This window comes from Sylvia atricapilla, chromosome 8 (assembly GCF_009819655.1).
Source record: "Sylvia atricapilla isolate bSylAtr1 chromosome 8, bSylAtr1.pri, whole genome shotgun sequence".
NCBI lineage: Eukaryota > Metazoa > Chordata > Aves > Passeriformes > Sylviidae > Sylvia > Sylvia atricapilla.
In genome coordinates this window covers 27,966,091-27,986,707 of record NC_089147.1, presented here as the reverse complement: position 1 = coordinate 27,986,707, position 20,617 = coordinate 27,966,091, and the positions used below count along the sequence as shown (strand labels likewise).

The 20,617-nt window shown below is 40.7% G+C and overlaps 1 protein-coding gene across 1 annotated transcript in view; it reads right to left on the bottom strand.

Moving 5' to 3' along the window:
• Positions 1-327: 327 nt before the first annotated feature.
• GRID1 (glutamate ionotropic receptor delta type subunit 1) overlaps positions 328-20,617 on the bottom strand; it is a 484,454-nt gene continuing 464,164 nt past the window's right edge. The window contains exons 14-17 of the mRNA XM_066324528.1: positions 19,478-19,644; positions 17,929-18,169; positions 17,579-17,665; positions 328-1,044 (exon numbers count right to left, since the gene is read on the bottom strand). Coding sequence (XP_066180625.1) covers positions 616-1,044; positions 17,579-17,665; positions 17,929-18,169; positions 19,478-19,644 — 924 coding nt within the window. The 3' untranslated portion in view covers positions 328-615. The remainder of the gene's footprint in view (positions 1,045-17,578; positions 17,666-17,928; positions 18,170-19,477; positions 19,645-20,617) is intronic.

Sequence of the window (20,617 nt, the reverse complement as noted above, 5' to 3'; positions counted from 1 at the left end):
AATCCTTGTTAGAAGGAAAATGTTCTCTGTTTACTGTTTGTTGGATTTGAGTTCTAATTCACCTTTAAAGCATTTTTTACTGCTATGCTAATACCAGCTGCTAAGTTCTCTGAGTGAATTGTCATCTTGGCTGTAAAACAGGGTTGTGGGGAAAGGAGAAATCTGAGCATGGTAAACTTTTCCTAGCAAGAAACAGATAATTTTTTTTTTCTTTTAAAAAAAACATACCTGTAAGGGAACAAGTGTTGAAATCCATGGGAAAAAAAAAGAAAAGCATGGCCCTCAGTCCCAGTAACAGGTCTTCTTTGGCACTTGAGAACAACCACAAGTAGTTTGCCTTTTTATTCATATAGAACAAAATTTACAAAGTCATTCATACATTTTTGTTTGTTTTTTGTTTTTTACTTACTTCGAAAATTGGGAATATTCAAAATACACTTTTACCCCACTTCATTCTTTCATTATTTACAAGTATATACAAGCAAAACATAAGAGTTTGTTTTTTTCTTTTTCTTTTCTTCTTTTTTTTTTATGTTGTTTTTTTGTGTTTTTTTTGTTTCCTTTTAAATTTTTGTATTAAAAATCTCTGCTGGTTGTTTGTACTGTTTGTTTCCGTCATATGGACGTTCCGTGCGAGGGCTCCATCGCTTCTGGGATGACTCCCCCCGGCACGGACTGGAATGACATTGGGATGGGGGTTTTGACGGGGCTCTGCCGGAACAGTCCCCCGTTGGGTGACCTGTGTTTGCACTGTATGGAGGGCATGGTGGCCGAGCTGCTCAGGGGCAGCGGCAGGTTGCTGCCCGAGGCAGCTGTCAGTGTCCTGCTGGCACCATGAGCTGTCTGTTCTGGTAAAAAGGTGCTGACAGAAAGTTGTGTGTTCTGGTACTCGCGCACCGGCTCCAGGGTCTGGGCTGGCTGCATGCCGCCGATCTCCAGCGCCGAGATCTCGATGGACGCTGGAGAGATCTGCTTGTGAGCTATGTCTTCGTCGATTAAACTGTTCATGCGTCTGTGCACCTGCTCCAGGTTCACTTCCTTGTCCTAGTGAGGAAGAAACCAGAACAATCAGTCCAAACACAATCTCCAACCCCAGCCGGCCTTCCTTCCTTCCCTCTGTGTGACCAGAGTTGCTGATCACTCATTGCAGCACTTGGATTTTAACTGTACCAGCACAAAACCTCAAGGTCCAGTGACATCTCCAGATGGAAAACCTGCTGAAGAAAACACCAGCTCAATTTAAACCATGCTGGAGCTCCTGATGTTGTCAATCCCATCCTCCTGGGAGATAAACTGACGGCTGTGCTTCAGCTAACAGGGGCTGGTATCAGGGACCAGCACATCCCTCATACCCTTGGCTCACCTTGCACAAGCTGACAAAAAAGCCCATAGCAGGCAAACAAATGACTTGGGACTCCAAATTCCAGCGGGCAGCAATGTCACCATATGTCACCATATGACAGGTCACCACTGTCTCATCCATCTGCAGAGCATTTCCTAAAGAACACGTCATTAAAAAACCCCGACCTCAGGGTAGTTGCTTCATGTGTCAAAATCTACCGGCCAGGGGTCGTGGTGGGGATGAATTCTTGCCTTCCCACCAGGAAGCCCTGGTGTGTGGCACAGGATATAAACTTACTGGAACACCACTGAGAGGGGCCTACTCTGGGAGCCATGGGGAGGGGACCACCCATTTGTGTTTTGGAACAGCTGCATGACAGACCATAGCCTGTATCCTTGACACGTCATCTGGAGAAAATCTGTCTGTGGTCAGAGCACAGGGAAACACTGCTGGTCTTTAGAAAATGCATAACCATCTTCTGAGAATGCTTTTCCTAAGGTTCCCAGAGTGGTCTCTTCAACTGAATGTCAGGACTACTCACAATACACTTTAGCTTCCATGAGGAAATATATCAAATGCAGCTGTCTTTAAAACATGAAGTAGCAAAAACCTACAGTGGGCTCTTTATCACCTCAGCACGGCATTCAAGATGCTAAAATTGGGAAGCAACAAAACTGACAGGGTGAAGTCAACCACCTGGGACGCTGTCTGACTGAATTTTAACAGCTAGCATTGTATTGCCAATAAAAGGTATTACATTATATAATTTCTCTAAACCTCATGAAGCACAGCTATGGCTGCAGTTGTAGTTTTTTGATGCAAGTGTAACACACAGCAGAATAGCAGCAAAGCATAACAGCCTAAAAACCCTGGAAATGGAGAAATTCCCTCCTCCAACAGAAACCTGTAATTACATTACTCAGCAAGACTCTGACCTAGAGAGCAGGACTACCCAAAACTTTTGTGTTCCAGTAATCCCTGACTGCCCAAGGTCAACCTGTGCTTAAATGTTGGTTGAGCCCAACACCAGCAGCCTTATTGATTCATACCAAGATCCAGGCCCAGGGAATGAAGAAGCACAAAGTGTCACTGCCACTCACTCCTCTTAATCTTTCATCACTGGTGTTCAGGTGGAGCACAGAGAATTACAATCTTACTCCAGTAGTATCCTCTGCTATGCAACTTTGCTTTCCCCTGAAAATTGACAAGCCAACTCTAAAGTCCTTGATTCCAGTCAATGTCAACTGCAGATTCAATTCTAACCTTGTGATTTAACACCCCTTCTACATTACTCAAGAACCGTTGAATCTGCTGATCCCTGCATGGGTTTGGAAATAGATTAGTGTTACATGATGTACTGTCCAAACCTGTGTCCTTAGCTTAGGCTAAATCCATATTGATTTCAACTGGAATACAATTGCTCCACAATTACAGGGCTGAGCTGCATGCTGCAAATTCTTTGCTAATCAGTGGAAAATGAATTCCTATATAATTTATATCATAAATTCACCAAAATCCCAATGAAGCTCCCAGAAACCTGGGGAATACAATCTTCCTCACCAAAGAAACAAATAACTTTTCTTTTAAAAATCCTGCTTTTTCAGCCAAATCCTCCAATCAGATAATTTTGAGTTAAGAGAAAAATCAATAGATAATAAAATAAAAAATAAACTTTTTGACATGAAGGGATCACAGAACACTTGATCAGATAACCCTTGCAGCAGTATCAAGTCCTTCCTGACAACAAACACACCTCACCTGTCAGACTTTTCATTCAATATATTAGACAATGCACTAAGCTGATGATAACTCAGAGGCTCTTTCCTAAATTCTGCAGCTAAGAAACGTAAGGATTTATGGTACAGTGGCAAAAGGATTACACGGATTTAATTTATAATTTCCTCAATTCCTTTTTCTTGAAGTAAAATTGTAGACCTGGGGCAAACGTGAGAAAAGTTCTTACATTATTCCCCGATGGGAGTAAGAGCTCGACCTCTCTTGGTGGGTCCTTTGGAACAGGTGTCCAACCACTCACTGCTGCATTTTCCTCACCTTTTGGTAACAAAAGCTTGCTGCCAAGTTCTGCTTGTCCACAAACTCCAGCTAGCACCAAGAATGATGTTATTGTGTCTAAGGAGCCAGCTCCCAGAAGCCCATTATGCAATGCCTCTTTAGGTACCCTGTACTATCCCTTTTCTAAACGAAGCTGCTAGCTGGGATGTAGACTCCTAGCTGGAATTCTGGGTATCTGGGACTCACATCCTTGTCAAGCCTCCACTACAAAATAAGAAAACAAAAGAGAACTCGGTTAGAACTGAGCAAATAGTGCTAAATGAGGCTTTGGCGCAACGCTCATGACTCATTTACATTTTTCTGAGCTTTTGCTAAATACTAGTGCCTTCTTCAGATCCTTTCAAGTGAAAATATACACCAACTTTTTATTTATATTTTAATTTTTTTTCGATTGCAAGTACATTCTAAGTGTATTCACCCTGCTTTGCTACTGAAACAAGTAAAATGTGACTTGGATAAAGCCAAGCCAGAGGGAAAGGTAAGGTTTCAATAATTGCAACGTGAAGTCATTAACTGTTTGCAGAGCGAAAATAAATTCATGAATGAAGCAGGATCTTCATTTGGAGCATCTGGACACAGAAGATGATAAAATTCAAAGCATGAATTAATCCTGGTTACATATTTAGCTGAGCCCTTCCTAAGATGTAAGCATGAAGAGCCAGAGCTGGGATGCTCTTAATACACATCTCCAGGTCCAGACCACAGGGATTACTAAGGACCACATCCTTTGGAGTGTTCCCCTCTCCTGGCCTAAGAGGCCTTTTGTTCTGCTGTGCACAGTCCACCTGGGACAGCATTCCTCAGGAAATGGTGGATTTGCAGTTGCTGATGTTCCACAAGACAGACTCATGTTTCACTGTGCTAAAATTTTCATTCTCAATAAAGTTTAAAATCCATTCCTGCACACAAACATCACATTCTATCTACACCAGAACACTCATGAAGTACATAGAGAAATAAATGCTTGGGATCTCTTTAGGAGGTAGGGGTGATGATTTCATTTGCTTACTTCTTTTTCTTCAGCATTAAGGACAACTTGCTGGCCCTATTAAGATCAGAGAAAACTTTTTAAAGGCTTTCAACAGACCAGGAATTCACATTATTCCTTCTTTCCATTGTCAAAAAAAATGTTTGCAAAGGTTATGGAAAACAACTTGTCTCTGAGGAATTATAAAACCACATTTTTAAAGGTTCTTCCTTTTTTCCTTGTCTTATTAGACAAAGAGCAACTAAATAACTAAATGTCAAAGTTTGTATGAGACTATCTTAATGGTAATTGAATGATTCTTCAAATGCTTAAACAAAAAAAAAATAAAAAAAGATAAAATTCAGAAACCCTTGAAAAGGTTTGTTTGTCATTGCCCACCATAAAACTGCTTTGAATCCCAGAATTTCCAGAAGCAGAGGTTTTGGGATAGCTTTATGTGACAAGTCAACCTTTCAGAATCTGTAAATTCTGTAAACCTAATCTTTTTCCCCCTTTATTGTTCTTCTGGGAAATTCAGTAACGTAGCATATGTTACTGAAAACCAACAAGCTAAATGGAGAAAGGTTTAAATGGCAATAAAGCCAGAAAAAGAAATCTTAAAAGTTATGATGTTTTTGCTCCATTGTCAGCTCAATGTTCTCCTTTATTTTTAGTTCTGTGCTTCTCATTATGTATCAGCAATTTGTTAAAATTTCTTTTTTGCACATAATCTATAGAATGTAGTTAATATTATAAATATGTCACATCTCAGACATTTTGTGCCAATTCAACTTCATTTCTCAACTATAGCTGTGTTGGACACAAGCATATGCTTTTTTTGCCAGAAGAAAAATATTTTTCCTTTGCTGGCTTCGTAATTTTTCAATATTAATACTGTACTCCAAATAGATCAGTTGAAGAAATTAATCAGTAAAGGAAAGAAACGTCTAAGGAAAATTAATTATACACCCAAAATAAGGCTTATCCTCTGCAGGCTTAAGGAAAATACCTAACTAAACATTGCTCCTGGTCAGGAAATTCTCTTATTCATAAATACCAAGTGAAATGTCAGTGTCCCCCAGCAAGTTTGAGCTCTTGAAAGGTGTTTGAAGGGCAGGTTTCTGATATGTCCCAAGCACTTGATGGTGAGCAACAGGTTCAGGGGCCTCTGAGTGACAGCAGGAGCACACCCTGGCTTGGATTGCACCTGGAGGAAGCCCACCAGAATTATCTGGCAATGCCTAAACCTGCGTGGCCACATCTGCAAGAAACTGTGACTCCCTTTCAGGACTAACCAAGTCTGGCCTTTTCACACAGAGGGAAATTATGGCAAGACATAAATGCAGACACTATGATTTACAGAGTAATCAATTTTGGTTTTCTGTCTTATTTTCTGTGCCTCTTGACAGTGGGTTCTAGTAAAAGCCTGTGGGCAGTCATATTGAAAGAATATGCTACTAACTGGGAGGTTTGGAGCCAGTTAACATGATCAGATTCAAGGGTGTTGGAAAGGAGCTACTGGCTGATGTTTTTAAGAAATTGCCTACATCTCTCTAAACAGAATTAATTAAAAGGTAATACTTCCCAGCTGACTCGCTTGCAACACTTGGGATTTTCCAAGGGAAAATTTTTTTGAGAAAAATACTTTTATTAAAGACACGATTGTGGTGTCTGATTTTTTACCTGTGATTTCTGTGAGCTTATCACAGACTTCACGAAAAGCCACTTCAAGGCATAAAAATGTTACAAGATGATGAAGCAGTTCCAGTAAGGCAAAAAAAGACAAATGCCCAAACAGGGAAGTCTAATATCTGCAGAAATGCGATGCTAAGACTATGCCAGAACTGTGATAAGTTGCATCAGCATCCAACACATGCAAATAAAAGCATACTAGACTGGAGAAGAAAAAGATTGATGGCTCTAAAGGCCTAAAAGGACTAAAATTTCAGACACGTAGCCAATATGGGCAGACAGGCTCATACAGGGAGGGAATATCTTGCCTGTGTCAACACCTCCCAGTCAGGTGCTGGTAAACTGTGCCAAGAATTAAAAGTCTGTTAAAGTAGTTAATAAGAGTCAGGAGAAATGCAAAAAACAATGCTTTTAAGGTAATATAGACTTAATCATCAATCAGGGCACATTTCTGGTTTTTTTTTTTTTTTGTTTCCTATCCTGAGTGACAACATGAAGGATTATCTTTTGGTGAGGGAAAGAAACCAAGACACAAATGCTAATATTAGGCTTTCATTCTGCACAAGAACTATTTTTAAAAAAAAAATTAGGTAATTTTGGGATTAGGACTCAGTTTCAAAATTTGAGACAAAGCCCAGTGTCAGACAGACACTTGCTCTTCTGCCCTGGAGCAGGAAACACGTTTGTCTCTCTCCCACCCATATAAAAGCCCTCTTGACTCATACATGTGTGTTTATAGTGACAGGTGTCAGAGGTCACGACACACAGGCACTTCTGCACCCACTTAGAAAGGAACACTGACAGGCACAGACAGCCATACTGCAAAACTGAAAAAAGGAGGCAGAGAAAAAAACTGAAACAGCAAAATTTCCATGCTCAGGTACCCACAAACTATTCTCTTCTTACTCAGCATCAAACCTCATGGCTCCACCCAGCAAGCAACTTCAGTCTGTGGGGTTTCAGACATCAAGGACTCAAACGTTTAGCTTGTTAATAAGAAATAAAGCAGCAGCAGTAGCTCTGTATCTGTGTAATAGTTTAGGATTATTCTGAAATCCTCTACCCACCCAGGGTCGTTATCACTACTTTCAGTTACAGCTCCTGCATATGCAAAGCTGTAATTTTAATTTATTCCAGGAGGCTCTGGCGGACTGGCAAAACCAGGCATAACTGGCTTGCTCAAGAAGAAAAAGCAGTGATGATATATGTAACACGTGTGCTACAAAACAACGACAATACAGTGTGGTGTTCCATTGATACAAACAACCCCTTTTTAATAGGACTCACTGTGTGACACTCATTATTCCGCAGACTCCGCAGCCGACAATGCAGTGAAATGCAGAGAGACGTGTAAACAGAGGCACTGGTGATGTATGTCTGCTGCCATGAATTTAACACAGGCAGCTGACCCAGTCAAACAGCACTTAATGTTACAGAAAATGTGCTGAGTGGTTTCTGAGTGTGCTCTGCCCAGAGCTGGTTTGACCATAACAGAATCTTACTGGAAATATGCAGGGATGCACCTCAAGAGTCTACTTGAAAACCTGCTTTTAGAAATAGGCCCAATCCTGCAATCAAGCTTCTGCTCTTACAAGTGGAAGCTCTACCATGTATTTTAAATTAGCAATTAGCTAAATTATGTCCATAAACCAGCTGTTAGAAGAAGGCACTGAGACTGACATCAGGTGAGGTCCAGTTGGCTGTTACCTAATTGAAAGAATAAAAGAAATGAAAGTTTTGCAGTCTGATAATTTCATTCAATGTGGAATCATCTGCAAAGAAACAAAACTCTGTAAAAATTATGTACAAGAGGCCATCTTATTTACTACGTGATGCTCCCCTTCACCAGAGAGCAGAAATTCCTTTATGAAGAGACAGTAATGCTCTTTTTCCTTCTAAGTAAACCTGAAAAAAAAGTGAGATATTACAGAATACTGCAAAGTTGATGTTAATGTGATAGAAAATTGTTTCAAATACACTGCTAAAGTTTATTTCCAGCTACCCTCAGCCAGAAAATAGGTGTAAATAAATTACTACCAAAAGCCTAGACACCAAACAAGTAACAGTGACTTGCTACAGAACTGGTTCAGGTAGCAAGAACCTTCATGAAGCAGTTCACATCTTCCCACACTCCAGTTGCACATCTTACCCAGGCTGGATTTATCTAACCTGAAATCACATCTAACCAGGGTCTAATTCTGACGTGTCCCACAGGTCCTGCCTGCGAGCCCAGCCACAAACACCCTAGACAGTGTCTCCCCAGCAGCCCAGCAAAGCTGACAATGCACACCACTTTAAACTAGCTAAACCTCTCTCTTTGTCTTACTTATTCTCATCAACTGCATCCCTGTCTCTGTGAGTAAAGGCACAGGACACAGTCCTGAAGGGGGAACAGCAGGCCGCCCCACATTGTCATGCAGGGACCTGCTCCCACATTCACCACCATCCATTAAGTGCAATCACAGAGAGCACAGTCTAGACCTCACAACAGACCCCAACCTGCCAGGGAAGAGGTGTGATAGCATTTTCATGTGTTACTCAATATAAAAGGGGACATTCAGCTTCATGCTGAGATATTCAAGCTTTAAAATCCTTACCAACCTTGGTTCACCAGCCGATAACCCAACGACAAAGAGAATGAGTAAGTGGTTCACATGGTACAGATGTTTCCACAGTTTTCATGATGTTGAAAATAAATAGGACAATAAGAGAATGCAAAGAAACATTTCTCAGCACAAGCAGCAAAATGCAGTACAGGATGGGTGCTGGTTGATGAGCATGCCAATGTCTCTGCCAAGGAACTCGGGAGAAAGGAGAAGTTGCAAGTGGAGAAACCTCTACTGTGTACACACTACAGACTGCAGTTACAGGCATTTCCAACAACACAGAGGTTAGGAGCAAGGGGAGTTCCAGGGGAAGGTAAAGATGAGGAGGAAACTAACAGGGATTCATCTGTGCAGGCATTTTCAACAAGAAACCAATCATCTGTAGGTTTATTATAAATTCTCACCATGCTTCTGAGGCCCAGCCTCACATCATTGGCCATCTCCAGATGGAAAGGGAAAGGAAGATGTGGGGAGAAAAAAAAAAAAGGATCAAGATAGTGAGGCTAATAATGTAATCAATATCTCACTCTTTTCAGCAAACATATACTCATAATTTCTTACACTTCTGGTCTGAAATTGCATTGCAGCAAGAGGAGGGCCCTCAAGAGGGTGGTGTTTTCAGAACTCGACATCACTAAAAATTACACTGTGAGGTGACAGATTATTCTTTTATGAAGGAAAAATTAAATTCATGAAGGTTCTATTTCAAAACTCACTAAAACTTAATGGTTTCTCTATATTGCTTTACACGGTTTTTTTAATCCTAAATTATAATCTAGTCCATAAGGGATGCAATTTCTCACCCTAGTGAGCTCAAATCAAAGCAATGCTATCCTTCAACAGTCTGAATTACTCTACTGGAGCATCAGGCATAACAGATTGCTCCACACCCTCCTTCTTCACCACTCCTGTCCAGTCACATCCAAATCTCAAAAGTTCCCATTTTTTCCTATTATGCCAGGAGTAAAAGAGAGAGTTGGCACAGGAGACAAAGAACTGCTTCTACAACCTGCTTGGTGCCCAGTGTTAGCTGACTTACAAACCCTCACAAAATCCTTACACCTGACTATTAGACACAATTTTTGCAATTAAAAACTGAATTTTGAAAAGGTTTCTGTGCCCCCATTCAGGGCTGTACTCTGGAAACTGCCCAAGCTCCCATTTTGACGTAAGACAAGACATGACCAGCCAAATCATTAAAATAGCTCAGCATAATAAAAATCTGGCCACCAGTTTTCCTGAAAATTAACTCTTGCATACTGAATAATTCTGAAGAAAGAGTACTTGTTATGCTGAGTGAGTTTTCATAGCCCTTTTTAATATATGTGCCTATAAAAATGAGTCCGGACTTATAGAAAATCATAACCAAGCCATTAATTAACCAAAAAAAAAAAAAAAAAATTCCACAGTATCGGTATCTGTGATACCTTAATATTTTGGTAATATTTACCACATGTTATTTTATTTCAGGTATAGACTATAAAATTATTTAAATTTGATTGATAAACAGGTTTATGAATTGCATGGTTATGTCATGGCATGGCAAGGTCAATCTTCACCAAGTAACTTCAATGCACCTGTAATTCCCAGTTTCTGCTTCATAGATGGTGGTTTCAAAGCAAATGAAGTTTGATCCTATGCCACTAAAGGGAATGGAAGTGTTTTGGTGTTCTGGGTGAGATCAGAAGGCACCTCTTATTTAATTTTATGCACATGCTTAAATGCTTAATCAGATCAACACCTAAGGCATTTTACAAACCCCAAAAATGCAAAAGAAATTTGAGAAAAAGTCACATTTTATGCTTTTTTTTTTATTTTAAACTTTTACTGACTTTGTTATTTTACACCCCCTTCAAAAAGTCAACTTTAAAATACCGCCATAGGCTGAGATAAGACATACAAAAATTAGCTGTGTAAACATTGTGTGAAGGATCTAAAAGAATCTGACACATTAAGGCTCCAATTCAGTAAAATACATAAGCTCATGCCAAGCTCATGAGTAGCCACAGAAGTTCTCTGGGATAGGCAACGCAATGCAAATTAAGCAAGTACTTACACTCATCACCAAACTGAAACTTTAAACAGGTTATTTCTTTTTTGATTTCCCTGCATGGCAACACTCATTTTTTAAACTTATTTCAGTTGAATAATTTTCTTTTCCCCCTCAGGTTCATGCCAGGTAAATCCAGATTATATCCCTAAGGATCCCATTAGCAGGGTTTTCTTACGTGACAAAAAAATTAAACCAAACACAAAATTCCCTTCCTTGCAGTTAGGGAAATAAGCTGGTACAAAACTCAATTGCTTCACCACTGCTTTGGGCAGCAGAAGCCTGGGCCCAGTGCCATAAATCATGGGGATGACATGTCACTGTTAAATCCATTACAGCCTTGACCAAAATCTATGGTGATCAATAGCAGGAGCTGAGTGATTTCATTGGATTCTGGATGTGCACCCTGCCTGGGGCCAGGAATTGCAGAATATCTGCATCACTCTAGGCACCTCCAAAGAGAAAATCTTGTTTCTTCACTAAAAGGCAACATGGAGTTAGTTAAGATGCCCTTCCAGCTATTACCAGCTTCTGTACAAGGTAATTGATATATTATATATTATATCAGCCTCTTTTTTTTTTTTTTTTTTTTTTTTTTTTTTACTGGTTCTTCCAGCTTATACTTTATCACCAAACAACATTAAACTTTGCATTCTTGGTTGACTGATCCCTAACGCAGCTTTGCTGATTTAAAAATGCTAGTTAAATGAAGTTCCTCAGCTTATTACATTCAAAGCCGGTTTGAAACTGAATTTCTAGATGGCATTAAAATGTATTATTTTGCCAATGTTTGCATGATTTATTTTCCCCAAACAATCCTTTATTTATTCTTAGAAAAGTAGAATACAATACAGTAGTACAAACAAATGATAATTTATATGCAACTGAGCAAAAAATGTACAAAGATTTCAGACATGTCATTAAAATACAGAAAAAAATAATTTAAAATAAAAACAATTTAAAATATAGAGAACATGCAATGAAGGGAAAATAAAATATCATTTTGATGATCTCATGTTTCCTTTCACTCTCAAAAGGAACCATCCTGGGGCAAATCAAATTATCACATAAAAAGATAACACCACAAAGGAGACAAGGTAAATGAAGTGACAAGGAAAAAGACAAGGAAAGTGAAAATAATGGTGGAAAGCAAGAGACTCTTTAATAATCAAAACCAACACTGTTGACACCATGCTGAAGGTACAGAAGCCTCAATCACCATGAATAGCATCTGGCTGGAGAACTAAAGTGAGGTGAAGGCAGTACAAACCACAATTCTTAGCAGTGACAAATCTGGATCCACTGGACTCCTGTCTGCCAGCCCTATTTCCATTTGTAAGGTACACTGGGATTCCTGCTCTTCTAATACCAGAAGAGAGTCTTAGTGGGTAACTTTCATGACCACCAGAGCTGGAAGAATGGATTTCTGAGGTAGGCTGGGATTTGCACATCAGTGGATGTGGAAACAAGGGAATTTAAGGCAGAGATCACAAGAGGCTGCCCTGGACAGAGATACAAGTGGGTATTTTTTTTCCTTTCACTGCCAAATTACTTGTGAATAACTTTTAGAATACTTTTAGAGTAATTTGCTACCTCCCACTATCTCGTAGAGCTCGCAGAGTCTAGACTTTTTGAGATTCAAGACATTATTAAGCTTGAAGTAGCAGGAAATGGGAATTATAAGGTGCTGTTACGAGTACACAAGATTGTTCCCACTCTGAACAGTACCTGAAATGCTGCCTCATTTTAATAATTTAAAAATAGAAAGGACAGAAAAGTGAAAAGAGTCTATTGAATAAAATGATTTTGCAGAAGTGTGAGAAAGGAAAGACATCACAAACTAAGCTGAGAAGACTGAGATTGTTAATGGATTATAAATTTGACACAAGTTATGAGACAATGACTAGAAGCAACTCAGGAGGGGGAAAACTCTGCTATGCCTTAATCAGTAAAACCCCCAAATCCTCTTGCATTACAGATTCCCAAACACACTGGGTCCACTTTCTGAAACACTCACATTGCTAGGAATAGCACAGCTGCTTTGGAAAAATAGATTTTTGATTAATCATATATATTATCTGTGCAAAGAAAAAAATCAAACCAAGAACTTCTTGGGAGTCATTCTAGCATGGCCTTTCAAGAACTATATCGAATATAAGTGAATCAATATCACCTCTTGTGAGAGATGCAAATTATCAGATCCCAGAAAACAAAAAATCATCCTGCACAAGTGACTAATTCTGTTTAACATGGGGTTGCCTGTTAAATTTTTTTTGTGAATAATCTCATGCACAGGGAAAACTACAAGAATTTAACTTTCTTTCCATGAATAGTAGGGCATTTTATCTTTGCTTATAAGTTTCCATTGTTTTGTAGAATATGGATGAAGTAGGAATGCTTTCTTCATGGTTCTGAAGAGATCTCAGAAGTCATAATCTTCAGAGGAACAGCACATCACACAAAGACACAGCTGATAAAGCACAGAGGATGCTGGGGAGCCCAGTGCAGGAATCATAATCACAACTAAGATGTGAAAACTGCCTTTCATCCCTTCAAAGAGGATAAAAGATGCCAACAATCTGATGATGTGGCAAAGCCCTTGGCTGTTAAATTACCCAAATTACATTATGGCTTACTGATATTGTGAAATAAATCCATAGGACTCACACAAAAAGGTAAAGAAATTCAGAGGCAATTGTCAAAAGTTCGACATTTATATGGTACCAGCTTTTAATAACCTCATCTGATTGCTCAGTCATTTAAAAGGGACATAAAGTGACTGAACATAGACTCCAGAATAAATATTAATTTTTCACAACTCCCTAGTTTTCTGAAGCTTGTCAAAGTCAAAAAATTAGGTATCAGCATTTCAGGCTGAGTAGCAGCTGTGTAAATTCAAGATTTTAACACACAGAGATAGATGTATGAGTTGGCTAAATTTCACTGTGGGTGTTGAATGACTGGGTACCAACGAGTAGAAGTTGATTATAAATTCCAGAATATCTTTTTGGAAAAAAGATGACCTAGTCAAGTTTTTCTGAGTTAGAAAGTAATAAAGCAATTTTAACAGTACCAGATATTTTCCAGCTTGAAGAGATTGCCAACCTGAGCCCTAATAGAATAATGTGGCATGGTGTTGCAGCAGTACATTTTTTCCTGATACTGGAGCTAATCTTTCTTTTGTTAATCTGATCTGATAAGGATTAAATAGGGATAACATTAAGATTTGTACAGCAGAACTCATTAGAAACCTTTTTACAAATTTCCTTCAAATAGAATAAAAATATCTTGTATCAACATCCAGAAAAAGATCAACCCAGCCCTCACTCTTTCAGCAAGAGATTTCACTATTCCTTGAAAGATACAATTGTGAACCTATGGCAACATGGAAAAATAAAGGAAATTCGTTTTTCCTGGAGGTTTGTCTGAACAAATTGACCTAGTGCATAGGAACAATACTTTTCTTTTTTTTTTTTTTTTTCTTTTTTTTTTTCAATTTTTGTGGGGTTGAGTTTCTTCATTTGCGAAAAATGAAAAAAAAAATTCTAATTGGAAAAAGTGTCCCCTTGACACAACTCTTCCTAAGAAGTCTACAAATGTAGATCAGGTTAATATCAAAGTCAAAGTTATGTTGTCAGGTTTCAAAAGACAGGCTCCTGTTCATTTCATAGATAATACCACATTCTTCACACTCAGCGTAATTAAAAGCTATGATTTATACCATGCAGACATCTGAGTCCCTGGAAATCCATCTATTGGCTCAGCCTAACCTCCACAAAAGCCTGAGGAATACAAAGCAGAAAAAGAAAAGACAACAAACTGGCAAAACCCACCACCTTAATGTCAGCCGAAAACATTTCTCCAATGCCAATGAAGGCAATGCACATTTTTCTAAGCACAGACTTCACAGACCCTCAACATAAAAAAATAAGAGTCTCTAAAAAATGCTTTTCTTCTCTCTCCAGCAAGGTGCAAGGCACCCAACCCCGTCATAAATCTGCCATAGGAGTTGTACATTCATTGTCCCAACATTTTTTTTTATTATTTTTGAGTTGGCAATTGTTGACATGATACAACCAACCGAGAGGGTCATGCCAACGTGAGAATGCTTCACAAGGGCCTCACAAGTCAGAACAACTCCTTATTCAATTCTGGTTCCACTATCATTTTTTCTAAGGGATTTGTAAGGCTCCTAACAGGGTGAGGGGCACAGAACCCAAATGTTGCCACCTTCTCTTGGCCTCATAGGCAACATCAAAATCTAATCTCAGACTGCAAGAAAATCAGCCTCTTCTGTGACCCTTCACAAGCTCTGCTTCACAGAAGAAAGTGGCTGGGAGACATTCCAGTTCCCAACATTTTTAGGTGATATTACAACACTTGTGCTTTGCCAGAGCCTTCCCAAAAGCAAAAGAAAATGAGCAGCACGACTTGAGTTTGCAGCTCTTACTGAACTAATGACTTGGCTGGAGCACCAGATGCAGCTAAGAGGCAGATTTTAATGTTCCGTGTATGCTACTCGTGCTGTAGCTCTGTCATTATTGCTCTTGCTGTAGAAATGCTGGCTAACACACAGTGCTAGAAATGAGCTACCCTGAACACACTCCTCTTAGAGATCAAACTCTCCTTTGTGCTTTGGTCTCCTATTCCAGGCTCAGCCACTGCTCCTGGCTCAAGCAGAGGGACACTCAGGACACTCCACCACCCCTCAGCCCTGGATCCTGTCCTTCCCATAGTTTTGAAACTTGGTTCTTCTAAACATGTCAAAAACCTTCAACCTATATTCACCATCAAAACTTGGTTTCCTTCCTTAACTGCAGTAGCCATCAGACATCCCACTTCAATCCCTCCTCACTGGTAGTGCATGAACAAAATACGCCAGGCCACTAATCTGCCAGGGAATACTGCTACATTCATTTGCTGATTTAGTTAAGTGGATGTTGTGGCCACTGTGACAAAAGCCCCCAAGCCCTGGAGTGCAGCAGGGCTGGAGCAATGCGGCCACGTTGCACGTGGGGACATTGGCCCAGGCAGAGGGTTCCTGAGGATCCTGCCTGTCTCTGGCTCTGGGCCTTCCCTCTAGCTGCTCTGATCAACCCAAAAGCTGCCTGCCTGTCCCTCTCACGGGAGACTCCATCCCATGCTGCCTGGCACACCCTCTGCATGCCTTCCTCCAGCCGGCCCAGCCCTGTGCCCTCTCACTGGGGACATGTTCCTCCTCGTTCAGCCTTCACACCTGCTGCACCAGGCCTCCCAATGACTCTGCTCCTGGCAGCAACCCCATCACTGATCTTTCTGGAACCTGTCCATGCTCTGTTTAAGTTTAATTTGCCTCTAACCCGGCCTAGTTGTGCTCCAAGAGTAGGTCCAGCCCCATGGACAATGATTTCCCCAAGCACAGCTCTACCGTGGGAGTAACTTCAGTTCACTTGAAAACACAGAGGGTTACAAGTATTCTGTTTTTGACAAAGAAATTGCCAAAGAGCACTATAGATGTAAAAGAGCAACCTTCAAGGACACATCGGAGGGAAAGGGGAGGAGAAGGATGGGAAAGGGAGAAAAGATGGGATGGGGTAGGCACAGATATGCAATAATCCTTCTAAGAGTTATTAAAAAAAGAAAGGGATAGGTGAAAAAGAGAATATTTAAACTCTGGAAGACAGATCCTTTTTCAGCAATGGAAACTGAGTATTCAAAACTCCCTGTAATAACAGAGCGAATTATTTCACCTTAGCTATATGAAACTGCCTTTAGGTCATATTCTCATCTCCCTCTTCAAAGATACACAAAGGCAAGTCCCTGAGCACAGAGAGGGGAACACACCACATAGTATGGCCAGATGAGTGCTGGTGCCCCCAGCATGAGGACACTTGGGAAAGCATCCCTGCCCTTGCCCTGCAGGATGTCACAGTGTGCAGTGAAACACTACTGCTGGGTTTTGGGCCTTTGTGACACCAGTGTGGGGGCACCTCTGGAGTTACAGCAGGAGCAACTTCTACAAGGCACCAGGGCAAAATCATAGGATATGGAACTGCTGGGTTGGAAGGGACCTTGAAGATCCCCAATTCCAACCCCTCTACCAAAGGCAGGGACCCCACCCACTAGACCAGGTTGCCAATTTGCCAAAATCGCTTACAGGTGACAGGTATGTCTACTGCTCCTGTGACTTGAGAGAGAGATTAGAATTGCTGGGCTATGTACTGTTTTTCAGCTGTGGTGCAGTAGCCCAGCTCACTGCTATTACTTACTTGTAACAAACATCTGTTCCAAGATGAAAGCACCTACAAATGCCTCAGTGTCTCCAAAATTACAAGAGGTTAGTTTGTTAAACATTGAATCTACGTAAACAAATACAGGCTTCATGCAAGACAGATCTGAGAACAGACTGATTATTCTATCTTAGTGTTGCTAACGACTACTTGCTGCTGTGCATGGAAACTTCAAACCCAAGAACTTCTCAGACATAACTTCCTAGATAAAACATGTTATATGCAGGTCAGCTTCCTCAGAGGCTCCTACTTTTAGAAATAAAATTGACTTCAAAAGAAAGGAAGCATTTAAACAGTGTCACGGCAATATGGCTTATTCAATTATTAACTAGCTTATTTATTTTTAATTGCTCGTGTACCTCTTCAAACTCAGCCTAGGTCAGCCATGAAGGACAGCAGCTACCAGACGTCTGGCAGCTGCAGAGCCTGCACAGGATGGACATGGATGTCCCAGCCAATGGATGGGTGCTCAGATCAGAGAAAACATCAGCACAGATGGCACAGCCAGGTGCCCGTGACTGGCCTCCCCGCCACTCACAGCAGAGCGGCCGAGGGCGTGTGTCTGAACCACTCTCTTACCCCTAAAGGTGGTCTCTCCAGGTCAGGGCTGAGGCACATTGGTGGGGCAATGAGGGGAAGTTTGCACTGCTGCTGCCCATGCTGTATCTGCTCTACAAATAAATAGAGGACTTTAGTCTCCAGGGCTGTCAGTTTGGCACCTTCCATGTGCACAAAAGACACTTCTGTTTGTTCGCTTTTATTTTCTTAGAAACAACCACCCAAAAAGTTATATGCAAAGCTTAGTATGGCAAATCAAAATAAATCAAATTTATTGCTTGAGAGCACCTAAAATCCCACAATTTCCACTTGCCCTCTCTTTTCTTTTGTGTTTTCTACTTTTAATTGTGATAAGAATAAAAGTTATGGACCTCTTTCGGTGTTTCTTGATGACAACGGTTGCTGTTCCACCACAACTCCAATGCTGCCACCAAGCAAGCAAGAAGAAGGCCTATTGCTAAAATGCAGAAAACGCCTGCAAAACTGTGCAGCTTGAGTGCCTTGCCATCTGTCTGTGCATTGGTGTGGCTATTCAGGTCACAACGTCCCATCCGTGGCCACCACTTCTGTTTAAGAACATCCAAATCTCCACTTTCTTGCAACTCTAGGATCCTGCAGAGATTCCAAAAGACAAGTATTATTTGCCATGATATCTTTTTACATTTTTTTTTTTTTTGTCTTTTCCTTATCCTTCACAGCTCTTAAATCTACCATCCCACAGTTCAAAACTCCACCCCCCTCCACCACCAGAGTGTTGTCTTCTTCATCTGAAACTCCCTTATACCAAGATTGCTTTCTACTCACAGCAGCAGGTAAAATCCACTGGGTAACTTTAGGGAAAAAAGAGACTGTCAAAAATTCCACTGCAATGCAAACAGCATTTCCAAGGGAAATCACAACATTCCAGTTATTCCATTATGCCTGGTCTGGCTACATTCAGCTGCAGCAGCTGGTCCCACTAGTGAATGCTCAACCCACTCCACTGCTGCTCTCCTACAATAATTCCAAAAATATGTGAGGCTAAACACGCTACTGTTTGTGCACCACTTAGTACAAATCTGTTTAAGCAGCGACCAACTCATTTACTTTAGCAAATGCAGTTTATTTAAAAGGATTTTACTTCAATGCTGTTACTTAATGCCTGAATTACTGTGTTAACAGTTGCTAATTAATCATTGTTTTGTCTCTTGTGAAGTGTCCCTTCTCTGCATGAATGATTCATTTTGGATTTGGTTTGATAACTGTTTTAGCTGTTTACTAACAACCTTTTCTCTTGAGGCAGCTTTGTCTCTAGTTATGCAGCTGGAGTTTTGCTCCCTTTTATAAAGGAGGAGCAAGATGAGGCAATCTTGCTTTGCTTCCCCGCCTGGAGTGGAGCACCCGCTCACCTTCTGCTAAGGCCACACATGCCTGCACAACTGTGTGTCTTCATTGCAGGGTACACATCCACCAGAGGTACTCTGACAGCTCAGAGACCACTAAAGAGCACGGGTTTATAGTCTGGTCTGGTCAGTCCCATGCAATTCCCTGTAATTGTTGTTTCTCTGCACAACTGTGACTGTTCCACCTGTCCTCCCACCCTTGAAGATAACACAGGGCATTGCTGCTTGCTTTCTGCAGGCAGCAACACACTGCTCCAGAGCCTGCAGAATGTGGCATGAACCCTCTTCACTCTCTCCTCTACCTCACACAGGGCTCTGAGGACATCAGTCCCCTCTGCCAGAGGCAGGGCTGTCGGAAGGTGTGAGGCCACACGTCACCTCCAGTCCCCTCCTCCCAAACCAGATGCACATGGAGCAGAAGGAGCAGCAGCTTTGTTGGAGCCTGCCATAGCCTCTCTGCTGTCACCTATTCACTGTTCTTTATTAATTGAATGCCAAAAGTAATGTGAATGGTTGCTGGAGCTTTGTCTCAGTTTACCTCTGGGAGAAAAGATCTCTGTAGGGACTTCCATGCTGGAGCGCTATCCCATATCCTTTGCTGCTGATGCTGTTTCCAATGACTGTCACAGAGCATTCATCATCTGTCAGTGCAGCATATTCCACCACTGTCACATCCCACAGGAAAGCGTAATTTCCTTTCTTTGCCTGTAACATGAACACAACAGAGTCTAAAATAAACAGCATTTCTAGGTAGGACAAAACCTAACCCAGCAAACAAACCCAGTCACTACTCCTTGGTGGTATTTCATTAGGTCACAGTTTACGTGTAGACCTTCAGCATCTTAATACATTTCTAACAGTCCTCTCTCCCAGCAGGACCTCACCTACTTCAAACCTTGCTAAAATATCTTCCTTTTTTTAGTATGTACATAGGATGACACAGCCAACTATAAGTGTAGTTAAGGCTTATGTAACAGGTCATCAATTATAAATGAAAGCTACTGCTTTAGATGATGAAATTCCATGCATGTTTTGTAGGAGACATGGAATGTGACTGGTTCCATGCATTTATGTGACAAGACTGGCCTAAGTGATGAGCATCACAGGCACCAAAATTGTAATTTTACAGCTTTTCTCATATTAACATGTAAATAAACAAGTTTTCCTTGCAAGTAAACACAGCTCTTCTGAGAGCTATGTTAGTCCTGTAAAAAAGGCATTGCACTGAGCTGAAGGAGATCCCTCTTTTCTTCAAAGGAAAGAAGATTCACAAGCATCTACTACTATCTCAGTTTGGGGATAAATATTCTTTTATTTTAACACACGTCCACGCAGATATCAGCTTTAAATATCAGCTTTAACTGGGACTGAAAGCAAGGCCTGCACACAGGGTGTGTAATGAATGCAAATCACCTTAGTTAACACAAGATGTAAGAAACATGTCTGGCTAGGGATTCAATAAAGTTAAAATAAATTATCATTTTGTTGGTTAAAGTAACCATTGGTTGCCTAATATATTTAAGTAGCTGAAGTCCTGTATATATTTCTTTATGGGAATTCATTCACAAAGCTCCCCTAGCAAATGAATTAGTTCATCCTTCTGCATACTCTCGATTCTTTTCTAAGCTCAGTTTTGAATTCACCTGTAAGTTTGTAAGACTCCATCAGTTATTTCATT